Source organism: Antedon bifida, chromosome 1, assembly GCF_963402885.1.
Source record: "Antedon bifida chromosome 1, ecAntBifi1.1, whole genome shotgun sequence".
Taxonomy (NCBI): Eukaryota; Metazoa; Echinodermata; class Crinoidea; order Comatulida; family Antedonidae; genus Antedon; species Antedon bifida.
Window position 1 is genome coordinate 8,954,087 of NC_136226.1, and position 17,448 is coordinate 8,971,534.

General features: G+C 35.0%; 3 protein-coding genes across 7 annotated transcripts in view; all 3 read right to left on the reverse strand.

Annotated features, from left to right (window-relative positions):
• Window positions 1-256: 256 nt before the first annotated feature.
• On the reverse strand, window positions 257-12,614 carry LOC144841115 (SAC3 domain-containing protein 1-like). The gene is made up of 9 exons (XM_078697308.1): window positions 12,271-12,614; window positions 6,314-6,376; window positions 5,830-5,958; window positions 4,375-4,536; window positions 2,756-2,910; window positions 2,557-2,605; window positions 1,667-1,807; window positions 1,093-1,282; window positions 257-719 (listed from the first exon to the last, which is right to left on the reverse strand). The coding sequence occupies exons 1-9, from the start codon at window positions 12,318-12,320 to the stop codon at window positions 585-587; spliced, it is 1,074 nt and encodes a 357-aa protein (XP_078553434.1). The 5' UTR covers window positions 12,321-12,614; the 3' UTR covers window positions 257-584.
• On the reverse strand, window positions 6,539-10,376 carry LOC144841127 (uncharacterized). Its single transcript, XM_078697318.1, has 2 exons — window positions 10,009-10,376; window positions 6,539-8,058 (listed from the first exon to the last, which is right to left on the reverse strand). The coding sequence occupies exons 1-2, from the start codon at window positions 10,078-10,080 to the stop codon at window positions 7,075-7,077; spliced, it is 1,056 nt and encodes a 351-aa protein (XP_078553444.1). The 5' UTR covers window positions 10,081-10,376; the 3' UTR covers window positions 6,539-7,074.
• A 32-nt stretch (window positions 12,615-12,646) lies between the features above and the next one.
• Window positions 12,647-17,448, reverse strand: part of LOC144841035 (major facilitator superfamily domain-containing protein 6-like) — a 65,057-nt gene continuing 60,255 nt past the window's right edge. For 3 of the 5 annotated variants that reach the window (XM_078697200.1, XM_078697227.1, XM_078697209.1), the window contains exons 2-4: window positions 14,243-15,628; window positions 13,573-13,734; window positions 12,647-13,194 (exon numbers count right to left, since the gene is read on the reverse strand). In XM_078697200.1, the coding sequence (XP_078553326.1) occupies window positions 12,968-13,194; window positions 13,573-13,734; window positions 14,243-15,578 (1,725 nt within the window). In that variant the 5' untranslated portion in view covers window positions 15,579-15,628 and the 3' untranslated portion in view covers window positions 12,647-12,967. Of the gene's footprint in view, window positions 13,195-13,572; window positions 13,735-14,242; window positions 15,629-16,592; window positions 16,706-17,448 lie in introns of those variants that run through there. The other 2 variants (XM_078697191.1, XM_078697218.1) reach the window with 2 other exon arrangements.

The window sequence follows — 17,448 nt, forward strand, 5'->3', positions numbered from 1 at the left end:
ATTTTGATTGGTTGCTTTACATCACATTTGCTTGTATAGCCCCAAAAGAATTTAAAAGATTTTTCTGTTTCTATTTAATTGGCATTGAGACTTGGTGGTTGACATACATACTTAGCAATCCCATGGTTCTTGGTCGAAATCCTATCACACTATAGGAATTTACTGACACTTAGCTTGGGTTTCCCGCCACTGTAAGTGGCAATTCATGTATTTGCTGTAAAATAGTGTGAAAATGAAAATACAAATAAAAAAAAAATCTCATTCCTTAATGACTTAAGTCTTTCTTTATTCATAATATAACACAATAACAATAAAAATTCAATAATTACAATTTCAACTTCAATTCAAATTTGTATCTCAGCTTTAACACATTTTAGCAGATTTGTATAGTTTTATCATCAACAATGGAATATGTAATTTCACAAGTGAACCAAGTACAGAAATGATGCACTCAGTGGAAGTATTATATTATGAGTCTGCCCTACTTCTAGCCCAATCATATCAGCTTCATAATGGTTTAGGGCCGACTTGAAAGGCTTCCTTCGAGGCGCCCTCTATCTCATATGTAGCAGCACATATTATAATCAGTTGACGTAATTCCACATATCAACTTGGGGTTTTTCAGTTTCATTGATTTCTAAACCTTTGATGATATCAGGTGGTGACCTTTTCTTTAATTTACAGTCCACGAACTTTTGACTAAACGTTCTTTTGTGTTTCTATAAAGACAAAATTGAAAAAATACTGGCATTGAATTGTACAATATTTATATAATAAAACAATTATTAGATACCATTTACGTTTTCGCCAAGATTCTTCTAAAATAATTTTAGACAATAAACTATTTATCAACAATTCCAGTTTTCTGGATATATGTTTTAATTTTAAAAGAAATAGGTTTTTTAAAAACTACTTGTATTAAAAAACCTGTAAATTAAATCAAAATGTTCCCTTAATAGAGTTGGCCTCATATATTTCCTTAATTCGTTTCTCAGGAAAATATAGTCCCCATCATAGAGGTGTCCCCTGTATAGTGGTGTCCTAAGGGATGGGTGCTACTGTAATTCAATACTGTCAAGAAGGCATATTTACCATTTTTGATCTCTCTTTCATGGCACCTTTGGTAAAGCATATCGAGTCGTCTTTGATGGTTAGGCCACACTCTTGGCAGAAACATAATGCCTGGTGTGCGCTGTCAAAGCCAAGCCAGTCAGATAAAACACATGCTGGAAATGTCAAAACTTTACTGTGGTAGGCTGTGTTCATTGTTTCTAATGACGAACTAAAAATAGAATATCAAACATATTTCATTTTATCACATTCCAGTTATTAGATCGAGAAATAATCATGACCTTAACCTGACCTGATATATTTGAACAGCAACCTAAATCAGTCACCTATTCATTAAAGTACTCATAGGCTTAGCTGGACCTGCCCTGTCTAAGTTCCGTAAATTTAAATGCAAATGGCAGGAAATTCATTTTACAAATTTTGGGACTAAAATCCTTTACTTAAATCAAAGATAATTTGTTTTGGTAAACATTGTTAATCTGACACCAGCTTTATTTTATTTATAGAGAGTAACACTTTCAGCTGGACAAATTAATGCCAGTTGATATTCAGGGGCGTCAGCTAATATTTAAATACAATGTTTTTGACAACTTACATTAAAAATGCTGTGCGATATTTTAGCAAAGCACAGCTCTCTATGTAATTGCACTTTTCAATTAAACGTATAAATCTCACAAAATTGTGCTCTAGATAGGCTCTATTGAGATGCAGAGCAAGTTGAATTCTGGGATGCTTCCTGCAAGAAAAAATAAAATCACAGGAAAAAATACTTCATTATAACATAAAGTATACTTTTTTTAAACCGCCTAGTGTACATAATACAGTGAGGTAAAGCCGAAGGCTAGAGGGCGTACTCCAAACTGAAAAGTGATTCCAACAGGAGGGGAACCAACAAGATGGCGGCCGTAAATGTGTTCAAAAACATTATTTAATATAAAAAATAATAATCTAATATAATACATTAAGACCACATACATTACAACACATATTCTTGTCAAAGCACAGTGAAGTTTTTATAAAATTAAATATAATTATTGTTAATCGCAATAGAATGAATAATTTCTTGGTAATCTAGCATTTTTTGTATATGAGGATCATATAGAATGCGTTCACGTTTATACGCTTAAAGTATCGTTCTCACGCAACACAGGCGTAGTAGTGCGTACTGCGTAGGGCATAACTGATTGGTCGATTGCAGCCGCCATCTTGTTGGTTCACTCTCCATGGAGAATCACTTTTGAACTGCGATAACATTAAAAGATTGCCATCCAGCCTTCGGCTATTACATATTACTATTACTGACATAATAATACATCGGCAGACTTAGAATTTAAAAAACATGTGTAGCCCCCTCTATATCTGAATGAGTAAGCTTTATACAATTAAAAAAAAATTCTCATATATTATATCAATAAAAGTGGGAATGATAGGTATAGTAAATCTCACCACATACAAAATAAAGCAACAAGCATTTTCATAATTTACCTTATTTTAACAGGTAGGCTAAGAATATGCATAGCAGCATTTGTTGAACCTGGAAAAAAAATATACAAGTATTATAAACACACCAACCATTTGATTTTAGTTTTATATTACAATATTTAATTTCAAGTTACTTTTTTATTATAAAGATGAAGGTTATATGTCATTTATTAATCATTATATAAAGCTTTGATATTAATACCTAAGTTACACAGAAGATATAAAGACTGAAATTCCACTTGATTCCTGCAAAGGTTTGGATAAAACTGGTAGAACAACAGTAACCTACTTAAGCATTCGTTCATATGGTCATTACATATCTTTGTATCAAAATCACCCATACTTTGTTCACATAACCTAAATGGTGATAGCAAACATGAAAGGAGAAAAATATGTTGCTGTAAATGATAGGAATGATGCATATAATGGAAAGGTCAAAGTTGAATATTATGCTGAACTAAACAAAACTAAAAATTGCTTAATAATATATAATTATACACTTATAATAATAAAATTCACAGACACTTTCGGGAGAACCATAAAAAGTTACCTATATATAGAGGCTAGCTGTAGTGTTTAAAACCTATTTTCTCCCGTCCATTCACAGGAATGTTTATAGAATTTCCTTTGAAAAGGGGTGTCCCAGAGGAGACAAATATACAATATAATATTCTTGAGCACAGTTTAGTAACTTGTTAGTTTGTCAATTCTCCCAACCGGCTTCCATCAAACTCTCTGAGAATGTTTATACGGTTTTAAAGGCACAAAATTCTTTTATATTTAAAAAATACTTTCTAAACTGAAATTCCTGGGAAAAAAAATTCTAGAAAAACAAAATTTCTTTAAAATCAGACATTTTGGGCATGTCTGCTTATTAGGAAAATTTCATAATAATCAATTTACAACCACAATTATTTCATCATGTTAAAACTTAATCTACATATCTAATTACTCAGTTGCAACAAAGTGAAATTGCATATTTCAAATATAGCAAACAATGCAACACGCTCTGTATATTTACACGGATATCCACTTAAAAGATTGTAAACTTTAATTTGTAAAGAGAGTCAACACCAGTTCTATGGTAGCCTTGTTACCGCCCTACCTTAACCCAGATACAAACACCTTGTAATTGTGCTCGGCGATAAAAATAATCTAGACTAATATTTAGGTATGGCGATTTCGAAAAGTTTAGTACATAAACTTAATATTTAGTTTAACTTAGCCTTAATTGTTCAAGAAGAATATACTCTTTTTAAAGAACTTAAAAGTTCAAATGGTAACAAATTATATGTAAGCAAACATGTTAATACACCCTAGACCTATTACACAGCACTGAGGCACTACTACATTGGTGAATGTGATACAAAATGCTCATTAATATTTCTCCTTGTGCTGCGCCTTTAACCTCTTCCACCTGCCTATCCACTATCCAGAGGCTTTATTTGAATACAGTTTGTTGGTGTAGTATTTCAACCTTTAAATGCACATTGGAAAATAAGTTAAATTGGGCGAGTTGTAATACGGTAGAACCCCTACAGAGTGCACGCTTTTCTGAAAAATTAACGAGTGGAAATTGTTATTTTAACACTAAGGCTAACAACCTATTAAGGGGACACTTGTTGGGTCCTAAAGGTGTCTCCTTAATATTGCTTTTATTGTACAGTACTACGATAGCCTAGGTAGGCCATTATGAGCAGAGCTGGTAATTTTGGTCCCCTTACATTGCTAATCTGAAATGTGAATGACAGATTAGAAATTGATAGCTCATTATCTACAAATCTTCTCGCATCATAAAACAAAAGTTAAATAAATATATACCTGTAACTACTAAGATGATGAAAGCGTACGGCTTGCTCAAGTATTGTTATAATTTCAGGTTGTTCGCTTCTTTGAATTACCGCATCTTGACGTATGCTTCGCAACCGGTCAAATACAAAGTTGTATCGAGCCAAGTATGAAATATCATTTTTACTCAAAATTCTTTAAAAGGAAAATTAACACATTAAACAAACACTTATTATACAAACTATCTTTAATATAATATAAATACTATATTGATGTAGCTATAATAGTGAGCACTAATGAGTGGGTAGCTTTATCATTAAATGGTCCAAACAACATTAAAACACCAGTTCTCATCAGATCACTGAAGTTAAGTGACAATAAGCAACAGTTGTGTTCTTGGATGGGAGACATATTGGCTGTTGAATAGACCAGAGAGTGATGGTATAGTGATAAGGGACTAGATTGTGTCATATTGATTGTATCTTTAGGCAAGATGCTTTACTCTCATTCACTCATCCTACAGATGGGATGTAAAGCTGTGGGTCACCTAGAGTAAGGGATCGTCACCAGGTGTACTGATCTGGTTTAGGCACTGCATTGCTGGCTGCCGTGGGTCCGTAAAGGGCCTAATCCGAATATCTTCAGTTTCCAGTTAAGCGTGAGGAAAATCAAAAATACCTCTACTTTTCAATTACTATGAATGTTATGAAAATGTAGAGATGGAAGACATAATAAATAAAAAATCACATTTGGTGAAACCTCAAGTAGGCTACATATTTTGTATGCATGCAGATACTGAGAATAAATAATAAAAATAAAAAATTGTTTTATTTTTTATTTTATTTTATGTCTTTTGGCACATGTAGCCAAGGATTACCAATAGTAAATTAATCACTGTCCTATCAGATAGGTGGTAATCCCCCTGATACAGTGGCTATTTTGTGAACCAGTTCACCGGGGTAACCCCCTACTCATCTCGAACCCATGCCGATGTTGTTGGCTCTTTAGGCACGTGTAAATGGCGCCCCTTTTGATCTAGGGCTCTTGATAATTCTTAACCAACTCAAGTGTAAGAACTAGTAGGCTAAGCAGTAATTTTAGGTTAACAAAAGCTATTCAAGAGTTTGGGTGTAACCCAGAAGAGAACAAACAATTTCAAGAGGGTACACTCTTAAAGAAGCGTCTCACACAGCAGTAGGTCCGGAAATAAAATTCACCATAAATACAGCAATGTGTTGTTTATTGACAAAACAAGCCTGTAAATTTAGCTACAATCAATCAGCCAGTGTTAGTGCTCAAACACCCTGGACAGGAGTGTGTTGTGAATCTGTGTTCATTGGCCGTGGTCCAAAGAAAAAATAATAGCAGGGGGAAAAAATTACAGAATAACATGCTTTTTGAAATGTGTAAATGTTTAATTTGTGATGTACCTGTCATGTACAGATTTCTAGTTCATTGTTATTACTATTTGTAAAAAATAGTTCTTACTTATCAACTAAATATGACCAAGTTTTAAATAGAACTTTAGGAGGTCGTAGGTCAGAGGGAATAACCTCAGCTTTCCCAGCAGCTGGTCTACTATATTCTTTTACAGTTGCATCTGGATCAGCACTAGGCCTGGAAACAAAATAGAAAATATTTTGCACTTAGGGGAAAAAACACAATTAGCACCTAACAGTCTATTATCCTCAACTTGCAACACATTTTAAAACTCATGTTCCAGTTAAATAGTATTAGTGGTGGTTGATCCTGATGGGGAAAAATCTCATCTTATTTTACCATAGTAAATAATATAATAAAATTGTGATTAATTTTAAAAACAACTAATTACTCAATTCTGTTCTTACCTTAGTATTATTATTATTAATTAATAATTTTTGATACATTTTCATTTGTGTACATTGCATATTAAATTTTAGTAAATAATATATATGAAGAAAAGACTGAAAACCTAATGAATAAGTATACAAACCTTTTTGTTTTTTCAGTTCCTTTAACAATTTCAAATGGATGTAATCTTCTTTGAAGTTCTCTTCTAATAATACAATTATTAAAATGTAAAACAAATTTTATTTTATAATATATATTTTAATAGGAAGATTAAACGAGACTTACCTGTAAGTTGAAGTTTGATCACTATTTTATGAATATGTGAGTGAGGTGTAAACTGAGATCCCGACGCGCACGCGCACCCTCATACTTTAAATCAAACATGTCCAGAGTAATAATTTGCAGCGATAAGTATATATATGATAACCTGCATTGTTCTATAATAATAATTGTTTTACTTGGGGTGGGTTGAGGCGGGCAGTTTACACCTCACTCACATATTCATAAAATAGTGATCAAACTTCAACTTACAGGTAAGTCTCGTTTAATCTTCCTATTTTATTTCATATACGTTCGCTGTAAACTGAGATGTTTAAAGCCAACTCTGGAAACATGTTTGAACTGTAAACCAAATAATTGACGGAAATGTTAGTTTCAATAAAACAACTTTATTTCCAAAAGTCTACATTCATTCATAAGGATGTTTGCCTAACGGGCAACTTAAATATGACAACTATCGTGTTGTATTAATAATAAAGCATTTATTTTGCTTATAATCAATAGTCCAACGTTTTAGGATTCTCACCCTAAAAACATCAATTAGAAAACTAAACAACAATATTAAACTGGTTCAAAATGCAAACAGGGGCTATTTGTAGTAGCCAACAACAAACACAACCAATATTAATGAGTTGATGAATCAACTTTTCTCAACAGTGCCTGTTGAAATGACGGATTTTCTACAAATTTTATAGGCTTATTATAATATCTGTTTAGTGTATGTTCGTTTCTCCACCCAGCTGTTTTCATTATTAAGTCAACCGGGACATTCCTTAATTTTGCTGATGAAGATGCAGCCGCTCGGACCGAATGGGCTTTAAATTTTGTTGTATCTACTCCTGCTTCTGATAAACCTGTCCTTATCCATCGAGCAATTGTGTCTTTTGATGCCTCGGCATACGGTTTCTTATGACATATAAAAAATCTGTCCTTATTTTCCCTTAAATTACTAGTTTTTTCCCTGTACTTTAGAATTGTTCTGACCGGACATAGGGCAGGGTCTTCACTTTTGTGGAAAACCACCAGTTGACCTGTATTGTTTGGTCTGCTAGTTTTTAGTAATGTACAAATGTAAAAGGTGATTGCTTCATTCTCGATATTCATATTTGAAAATTTGAAATTATATAAGGTTTGAAGCCTACTTGAGGACAATAATGCTAATAACAATGCTACTTTTATGGTAAATTCTTTAAGCGATAATGTATCGTCGTTAATTGTTCGCCTCAGATAGTCTGTAACTAAGCGAACATCCCAAATTTGTGCATATTTTGGAGTCGGTGGGTTAAAATTGAATAACCCTTTCATAAATCTTTTCAGTTCAATAGACTCCTTCATGTTTATATCTAAGATTTCGAGAAAGTTTACAATTGCGCTTTTCGCCATACTGATAGTACTATAGCCTAAGCCCTCGTCCTTCAGCTTTATCAAGAAATCGAGGACGTGACCGGTGTTTAGCTGTTGCCATGTGATTCCTCTGATTTCACAAAAGTCTATAAATTTTGTTAGCTGTGAGTTATATTGCTTCCACGTTGACCGTCTCCAGGATTGCAGAATGACGTCTGCTGCAGTATTGCTTATTCCTTTGTTGTAGAGTTCCGCCCTGATAGCCTGCAGGCAAAAAGGTTAAGTCTGTTATAAAGGGGATGACAATCATCTGAACCATGTAATGTTAAGGCATGTTTGGTATTCTTAAACCTCAGTGGTTCCCCAACCATCATTGATAGTAATTTAGGATACCAATACTGTGTTGGCCAGTTTGGGACCACCATGATAACTATGGCATTATCTGTCAATATTTTTTGCAAACATCTACCTATAAGGCAGAACGGCGGGAAAGCATAGAGCTTGGCAGAGGACCAATTTTGTAGAAATGCATCGATACCAATTGAATCTGGGTCCGGTTTCCATGATATATATTTCGGAAGCTGTGCATTGTGCCTAGAAGCGAATAGGTCTATATCCAGTTCGCCGAATGTTTTAGTGATTTTTATAAACAATTCTTTGTTAAGCATCCATTCTGTCTCATCTTTAAACTGACGAGACTTTGCATCAGCTATTATATTATCTCTACCTGGGATGTATTCTGCACTTATCCAAAAATTGTTCTCAATGCACCAAGACCAGATGGCTTTTGAAATTTTATTGCACGCAATTGATTTTGCGCCGCCCATGTTGTTTATGTAAGCTACTGCCGTGGTATTATCAACCTTCAACCTTATGTGCTTAGCTTTTCTCTCACGGGACAATGCTTTAAGGCCGAAAAAAGCAGCCAGCAATTCTAAGTAATTAATATTCAGTGCCCCTGTAGCATATGCAATGTCTAGGTCTTTGTTTATCCACCTTCCCCCTGTGTGGGTATGTCCATCAGTGGCACCCCAGCCTAGACCACTAGCGTCTGTCTCAATTGTTAGGTCGGGGTACCCATGATATATCAATTTATATGCGTCTTTGACATTATTTTGCCACCAAAGAATATCGTCCCGTCCATTGACGGAAATACTAATAGGCCTATCGTAATGGCCTTTATTTATTTTTAGAGCTAGTATTTTTTCCTTCTCTAGTGCCCTATAATGAAGCTTTCCATACTCTACAGCAGGTAGTGTTGCTATAATTTTGCCTAAAAATTGCGCAACTTCCCTAATGGTAGTATGACTTAATGTAAGTATGTGTTTACTTTGAACTCTAATTTCCTCCTTCTTGTGATATGGAAGGGAAACCGTCATACTTATAGAATTTATTTCAAATCCCAAGAAGGTTATGATCTGCGTAGGATTCATTACTGATTTTTCTCTATTAATGATAAAACCCAATGAGGCTAGAAGTTCACTAGTTTCCCTGGCGGTACCGCCGGCCAAGTCTTCTGACTGGTTTATACACAAAATGTCATCAATGTAAACCAACAGAATATGCCCTCTGCTGCGCAAAAACGCAATTGGGGGCTTCAATAATTTCGTGAAAAGTCTAGGCCCTGAGCTAAGCCCATTAGGCAATGCGACAAACTTATACAGGTTGTCTTTCCAAACAAATTTTAAATATTTAGTGTCCGACTCTGCTATGGGTACAGTAAAATATGCATCTTTGAGGTCGACTGACGTCATATATACACCTGGTGAAATTAGTGTCAATGCATTTCCAAACATTTCCATTTTGAAATGTTTGTATGTCACATATTCATTTAATTTAGAGAGGTCTAATATCATTCTGAACCCTCCATCTTTCTTTGGCCTTGTAAAAATATTTGAAACAAACTGGTCATGTTCATACATGGCTGGTTTGACCACCCCTTTTGATATCAATTTAACTATTTGATCATCAATAGCCTCTATATCCATGTTGCTGAGTTTGTATGGATGAGGTATTTTTCCTTTTAGGTGGTAGGGTATGGCTTTATCAAACTCTATTTTATATCCTGAAACCGCATTTAGGATGTATGGATCCGAAGTATATTTTTTCCACCTATGTATATATGACCTGAGTCGACCTCCTACTATGTCAAGGTTATTATGTTTGTTAACCTTATTGTTAGAAGAAATACTTATATTATCAATCGACTCATACCTCTTCGGCTGTTGTTTTAGGTCCTTTTTCCCCTGATAAAATTTGGTCTGGTTGTAGTTGTTTGTTGACCATTTGTGTCGCCGGGTTTGACCTAAAAAAGGTTTGCCATTTCTATTGTATGGCTGGTATCTGTAGTTGTTGGACCTGGTCTTTGGTTGGTACGACTTAAAATTAAATAAGCCTGCCGTAGCCTTCCTTTCCTCATCCAGTTTTTTAACTGTAGTACTCAGGTCACCAAATAAATACTCTGTAGGCTTAATGCTGGGTTTACATAAATGAGTATATTTGGCATTTATTTCCGGTTTCAACATCTCCTTACGAAGTGCAAGTAACTCGAAGTTCGCATTGGCAAGTAGGCCGATTGTGTCCTGTGCTATCTCCGATGACTCATTTCCATCAACTCATTTAGCAAGGGCGGTAATTCCCTTTATCAAAGGTTTTTGTACCTTTTGAAATTTTAGATCGTTAGACCATGCCCTTGGTGTAATGGAATCCCAAATAGTTGGATTGACCTTTGGCACCATTAGGGCCTCTAGATTTTCCGGTATAGGATAGCTTTTGATCAGCTCGGTCATTACACTCTCACTCATATGCGAGTGCAATAAGTATGTTAGCGTGTCAGCCAACTCTTGGCTGACTGCTGGTGCCAATTCGTTAGAAACAGCAAATCTTGCTGCAAAACCCGGAGGAAGGGGGCCTTTGACCTTACTATTACTATTAGTGGCTGGCCGCTCAGGATTTTCATCCTTCTTGGATAGTTGTGTACCTGTTACTTCCCCCTCCTCCAGGTCAGACACATCACGTTCGTACTGATGATGCCTATCGTAAATGTTACTCGTGAGGCTAACCACCGAGCTACTGTCATCATATTCATTGTTGTGACATTGTGATGACATTTGTGTCATCAACTGAGATAAAAGGTCGTGCGTTGACTCATTTATTTGTTGAGCAGCCTTCGTCTCTTTAACCTGCTGCTCAACCAACCGCTCAAGGTTTTCAACCCTAGCCTCATAGTTCAGGCCTACTCCGACCTGTTGATTAGGCTGCAGCACGTTAGTGCATGATGGCCCGGCGATAGCAACGGCATCGCTGTTGCTATGCGCATTACCTTCTTTAGGAGGCCTAGTAATAGTACAGCTACAGCTTCCTGGCCTTTTTGGTGGGCTTAGCCACCGTATGCTGTACAAGTGGAGTTGTAGCTGCAAATGTTAAATTTCCAGCAGAAATCTCCAGCACATCTTCTTGTATTGCAAGTGATTTTTGTTCCATGATCGTTTGGGTGCACGCCGTCTCCAAACGATGGCGCCGATATGAGGGTGCGCGTGCGCGTCGGGATCTCAGTTTACAGCGAACGTATATGAAATAAAATTTCTACATAATATAAAAATAACGCTTAAAAAAGAACGACGTTTCGACTCCATCATGGGGTCATTATCAAGTCCAATGAATAAAATATAAAACAACAACTAATTAAATAGCACAAGCCAAGGGTCAAAGTTTAAATAACAAAAGACCTATTGTCTAACATCCTGTCAAATGAAAAGCTTAGTTTTTACAGAGTCACTTTGTTTATTCAGACTAGGTTTTACTTGTCTGATATACAACATTTCATAGATAAGACAGTCAAATTTGTTTTTGCATTTCCTAAGTATACTAAAACATGAATTAATTTTACTTGGATTAATTTTAATTTCTGCCAGATATAAAAAAAGACAAATCAGAATCAGATGCTAAACATTATGATAGTTGTTGGTTTACACAAACCCAGACCAGCAACCCCCTGCCCAGACAAATAAAAACAAATTAGGGATCCAACACATTACTACAGTCAATATACACTATATACCCCTATATCTAGGATAGGCAGGCCAGGGAGTAGGCCTACAACTCCCTGCCTGCCTGGCTGGATAGGCCAAAATGAAATTAATTAATAGTTTACAGTCACTATATTTAAAAAATAATTTATATAGATAAATAAATCTAAATTGCGAATTGTCCAGTAACATAGCTATATAGCGCTCTCTGTAAATAGCTAGGCCGGGTATATTGTATTTGTTGTGTTGTCAAGCGAAGCCGGCCGGACTTGCTTCCTTCTTACTATTAACTATGTTACTACTGTAGCCTAACTAGTTAGAATAGTAGTGTAGGCCTAGGTGGTAGGTAGACATGTAGTTTAAGTTATCGTATGACACTGCTATTAGTATTAATTTACTACTGTAGTGCCTATCCACTATATAATGTCTCTACCAAGGTAAAACTCACAAGTTTCGTTCACTTTCGGGGCACATATACATACATTTTCCCTCCACCATTTTGACTCAAATACTTTTTGACACGGTTCAGTGGTTTTCACACAGAGTGTATATCGTTATTGTGTCTGGACCACAAGACCAACTAACTTTCTTTTGTTTCAAAGATTTTAAATTCATGTTTATTATTATAAATTTCTAATGTGTATAAACAAATTACAATCGTGTACATCTGATGGCCATTTTCGTTTATATTATAATTGTACAATTTAGAATGAAATATGATCATTTTCCTAAATGTGTTATAGGCCAATTTAAATATATTTAAATTGGCCTATAACACAGGTTACATAAATCATTCATATATGAATGATTATTTATGTAACCTGAGTAGAGAGATAAAAAGTTATGTTATTGCAGTGAATTGATTTACATTTATTTTGTGTCTCCGAGCATCACGTGTTTAATTCATGAGCATTTGCTGTCTTGAACAAGTAAAATAAAATTTCAGACATAACCGAAACTTTCTCAATATCTTCGTGCAGGAAGAAACATTTTTTAATTTATTATAATAATTATTTATAAAATAATAATTATTTTTAGTAGATTAGATTTAGATTAGTAGGCAAGTTAGTATGGCTCTATATCGAATTACGGGATTCCTTTACATTATTCTACTGTAGCAAGTTCATTTTGACTCGACGCCTTTCTTATAAGCTATCTTCTTCCTCGGTTTCTTCAGAGTTTGATCTGTTCTTACTTTCTCCTTTAATCTTTCTACTATCATTGGTCTTTCTTGTTTCCAGTTTTTTCTTTGACACATCATAATTGTCTGCCATTTTCTCAATGTTCTTTGGAAACGATGTTTGAATGCAATAAAAGGCGATAAGGATGACTGCACATATAATACCACTCGTTCTGAACGCCGTTCTAGTACCTACAGATGAATAAAACGGATTCAGAAATGGAATAGTTTACTAAAAATGTTTGGTAATTTACATAATATTAATCCATCAGATAATTTACACTATATTCATATCAGTCTTACAGGCTATACAATTACAGTCCCATTATTACAATATAGAATATAGATAACTACTAGATATTAGTGACTTTCGACCAATAGGCGTGGTGATAGAGCATCGTCACAACTATGGAAGCATTCTGATTGGTCTGCGCAACTGTTTATGGTTTAACCATTGCGCAGACTAAGCAGAATGCTTCCATTTTCTACGACAGTGTTCAAATTGTACAACAAACACAGGCTATGAAATAATATATATATGAATTTATTTCAAAGCAACAGTTATCCTACCATAGTTATAAACAAGAACACCGCCCATAAAGGCACCACACCCTCGCCCAAGACCATTATGGACACCCTGTAGTACACCTTGGGCCGACGAACGAAGTGATTGAGCTGTTGCCATTCCAATATATGACGTCATTGCAGCCCATATCAAGGCATGGGTTATACCTGAATAAATAAACATAAATACAACAAATTAAAATCAGTCATTAGGAATGTTTTTAAATCGTCTGGAGTCATCGTCATCGTAGTCAGACATTGCAATATTTTAATATTGCAATGTCATCAATATTTTAATATTGCAATGTCTGACTACGATGACGATGGCTCCATGATGGCTCTATTACTTAAAAGTAATAGCATAATATATAGTTCGAACCACCGATATCATTAGAATAAGAATCATCATCACCACCACCAACATCTCACTCGCCAATCTACAAATATCACATTGTACTAAAGTAGTAACGCTCAGAAATAGTTTGGCCCATATTGAAGACATATAACTTGAGATTTTTATAAAGCTCTATGACGTCATCAATATATAAATTGTATTGAAAATCAATATGGTATGTTTGTATATATATACTGTTCCTATTTACAAATAAAAATGGGGTTAAGGACGAAAACTTGGAAATTGTGGACGTTGTATCTTGTAAAAAAAGTCGTATGTTACCTTGTAATGCTTCAAATGGCAGTATGATCCAAGGGTTGACAATCATTGATGTAAATATTAATCGTATGAGGTAACACAGCAGCGCTAGACACATGGATCCTGTGTGCCCAAACAACTCTATGATGTTAGCGCTGAAAAAATACGCAATGACTTCTGATGTGTGGTTTGTTATTGATGCTATGCCGAACAAAGAGTTTGGAGCTCCTAATGTCTCAAGATGGTAGTAGAGAAAGGTAAAAAATAAGCCGCTGCAGAAACCTGCATAAAATGCAACAAATAAAACAGAGCCATATTGTAAAGTTAGGTACATCCGAAGAACATGAGTGAAAGATGTGTTTTCTAACTCAACAGGTTTGTCTTCATCAGTGATAAGGCTAGAAGATTCAGAGTTTTCCGAATTATCTGTCTCTTTTGCGGTTCCATACAGTTTTATAAATCTTTCATGATCAGCTTTTTCTGATTCATATTTGTATCTTATTTGTGTAGCGAAAGCTGCTGAACTAATTATCATAACTGCAAATGATCCGAAACAAACAAAATAGTTCTTCGTAACTGACACATGGTTTCCGCAGTGATAGGACACAGTTTCAGTGTAGTCTAATATAAACCCTTCGACGAACATAAGTATACCCCAACCCAGGGAACCAAACATTCTTTGTCTTCCATAGTTATCTGTTCTTAACTTCCCTAAGTATGCTATCGTTGCAGAGTCTACAAGAGTTATCGTTGGTGAGCTGAAGAACTCACCCAGAATAGTGAACAGGACCAATAGTAAAAAGACCTCTTGAAGATCATTGTAACAATACACAATGCTATAAATATGAATTGTGTTATTAGATGTTGCATTGCTTCCATAGGCCGTTTTGCCCTGGTAGGTTATATACTCGCAGCCTTGTAAAGGTGTGTTTAGTATGTCATTGGTTGGCAAACAAAGTGGTTCAGCCGGTTGTATAAAGACAAGTATCTCTGTGAATAGAAACCAGCTGAAGAGAGACATTATTAGAATAAGTTTTGCTTTCCTCCAAGTGTCTGCTATAGCACCCCACATCGGGGCAGCACAGAACTCGGTGAGTGGGCGAAGGCCAACTAGAATACCAATCTGCCATGGCACTAGTCCCAGTTGTCGGAAATAGACGGCAAGAAGGGGATAGACTGCGCCATATGCACCATAAAATAGAAAATAAACGATCTTACAAACGAGTAGATCAGGATCAATATACCCGTTGCAGAAACCCTTCCATCGTTTTTCATTCTTGTGTTCATTGTGATGGGGTACATTCAGTTTTAGTAAATCCTCTCGTTCTATAACTAGTGTATCATCTGACGGGAAATGCATAATTTCATAGAAATTAGCATACTTCTAAGTTCGTAAGTGGATCTGTAAAACTGGAAACAAAAAGAGATATCTTAAAACGTTTATTATTTATTAACTCAACCTAGAGTTGCTATAACGTTTTGCATCATTAAATAAAATGTTATATTGCTTGTTTTACATTTTCTTTTAAGTTAATTCATACGCAAACTTTAGTTTGCAAACTTTAGCAAAAGCTTCGAGTTTGGCAAGAAAGGTGTAGATCAATTCACAAACTAAAGAAAACTAATTTGTATCTTCTTGATAAACTAATTAGCTGACGTTTGTCATCAACAGCGAATCAAATAATAGACTTTGAATTCATGTTATCCTGCATGTATTCAACGCCGGAAAAGTTTTTAAACTCGAAAAAGCCATTCTACACAGAATAATCTTATTTGCAAAATTAGTTTTTCAACTGCAGGTATACGTACACTAGTAAACTTTTCTTAACAAACTCGGAGCTTGCTTGAGTTTGGAAATGTAGCAACACAAACTTTTGTAACGTTGCTGGTGTAGACTAGGTCAAGTCCCCCATAGTATGCGCTGGTTTCCCTTCTTAGTCTCACTAGCAAACTTTACCGAAGTTTGGTTGAAACATCTGTACATGGACCTATATGGCCTTCTATGAGTTTGGCACTGTGGATTCGTGATTTATCATGTCTTTAGTTATTATTAGAGGCTGTCATTTTTCATTTTATCAGCTTTTAATTCAGCAATACGAGGCGTCGCCAGAGACATCGTGTATCGTGAACACAATTCCTATCGGAGATCTCGACTCCTACACTTTGTCACTTCCTACTATCACTTTGTATATAGTTAAATATGTAGTGTGTATTGTAGGCCTAGGCCTCGGACTGGGCTATAAAATGGCCAGCATCAGGCTTACTTATACCTAAAGTCAGTCACACTTTGCTCCTATACGTTTTCTCTCAATAACATAAATGATATTATGATCTATTGCAAGATAGTTTGATTAAAACAAGTGAATATATTTACCATTAACTGAGAAACGTTAAATACACACCAACATATTTAGAATCAGTTCCATAGTTGACTTTACCTTAATTCAACGGTATAAAAGCATTCTTTCCTTCTAAAAAACCGTTGTTAAAAATCATCAAGGCATGCCATAGTTAACAGCGCCTGACCTTAGCATAACAATCCATGTCCACTAGACCATGAACGTATTATTTTTCATCTGAATTATTACGGTACTTATTTTGTTTTTTATCTCCAGAACGCATCCAACTATAATTATAGTAGATATTCTTAACTTTCCGAAATTGTTATGCCTAGCCTAACTCAAAGTGTAATTATTGTATAAAAAGGTTGTTTATTATATCCACATGACTTGTAGTATAACTTAACAACAAGCAAGTCACTTTTAAACTGTTTTAGGATAAGCAAAAGTTATAATAGTTTCCGGTAATACACATAAATTATCATGTTCATGGAACGTGAGAGATTTTTAAACTTCCTCACGCCCAAATTACGTCACGTTGTCGGAATATCTTTAATGTCATATTTCTCAATACGTCATTACCGGCATACATTTAGACGTTCAGGAAGCGTGTGAATAATTTTATTTACATTATCAATATGTAAAGTATGTACAAACAAGTAAGTCCTAATTATTAGTAAGCAAAAGGTCAAAATAATTTGTAAACTAGCCGTGCCCAACTGTAGTTTCGTGCGTCAGAATCAAGAACGTTTTTATTTATTTTATTTTTAAACATATTTATACAGGATAACATAATTCAGAATTAAGGTGGTACAACTAGTTTTCAATATGGTCCTGTTTAAAACTAAAACGGACGCTATACTACACAACAATGCGATAAAATATCAATAA

Excerpts from the sequence above, each read along its gene's own strand:
- LOC144841115 (XM_078697308.1), bottom strand. The coding sequence starts at position 12,320 with ATGGTGGAGGGAAAATGTATGTATATGTGCCCCGAAAGTGAACGAAAC. Across the intron at positions 2,911-4,374 it reads CATCATCTTAGTAGTTACAG|GTTATGTGAACAAAGTATGG; the intron begins GTATATATTTAT and ends ATCACCATTTAG. Across the intron at positions 2,606-2,755 it reads ATATCTTCTGTGTAACTTAG|GTTCAACAAATGCTGCTATG; the intron begins GTATTAATATCA and ends TTTTTTTTCCAG.
- LOC144841127 (XM_078697318.1), bottom strand. The coding sequence starts at position 10,080 with ATGGTCAACAAACAACTACAACCAGACCAAATTTTATCAGGGGAAAAA. Across the intron at positions 8,059-10,008 it reads CTAAAACAACAGCCGAAGAG|GCTATCAGGGCGGAACTCTA; the intron begins GTATGAGTCGAT and ends TTTTGCCTGCAG.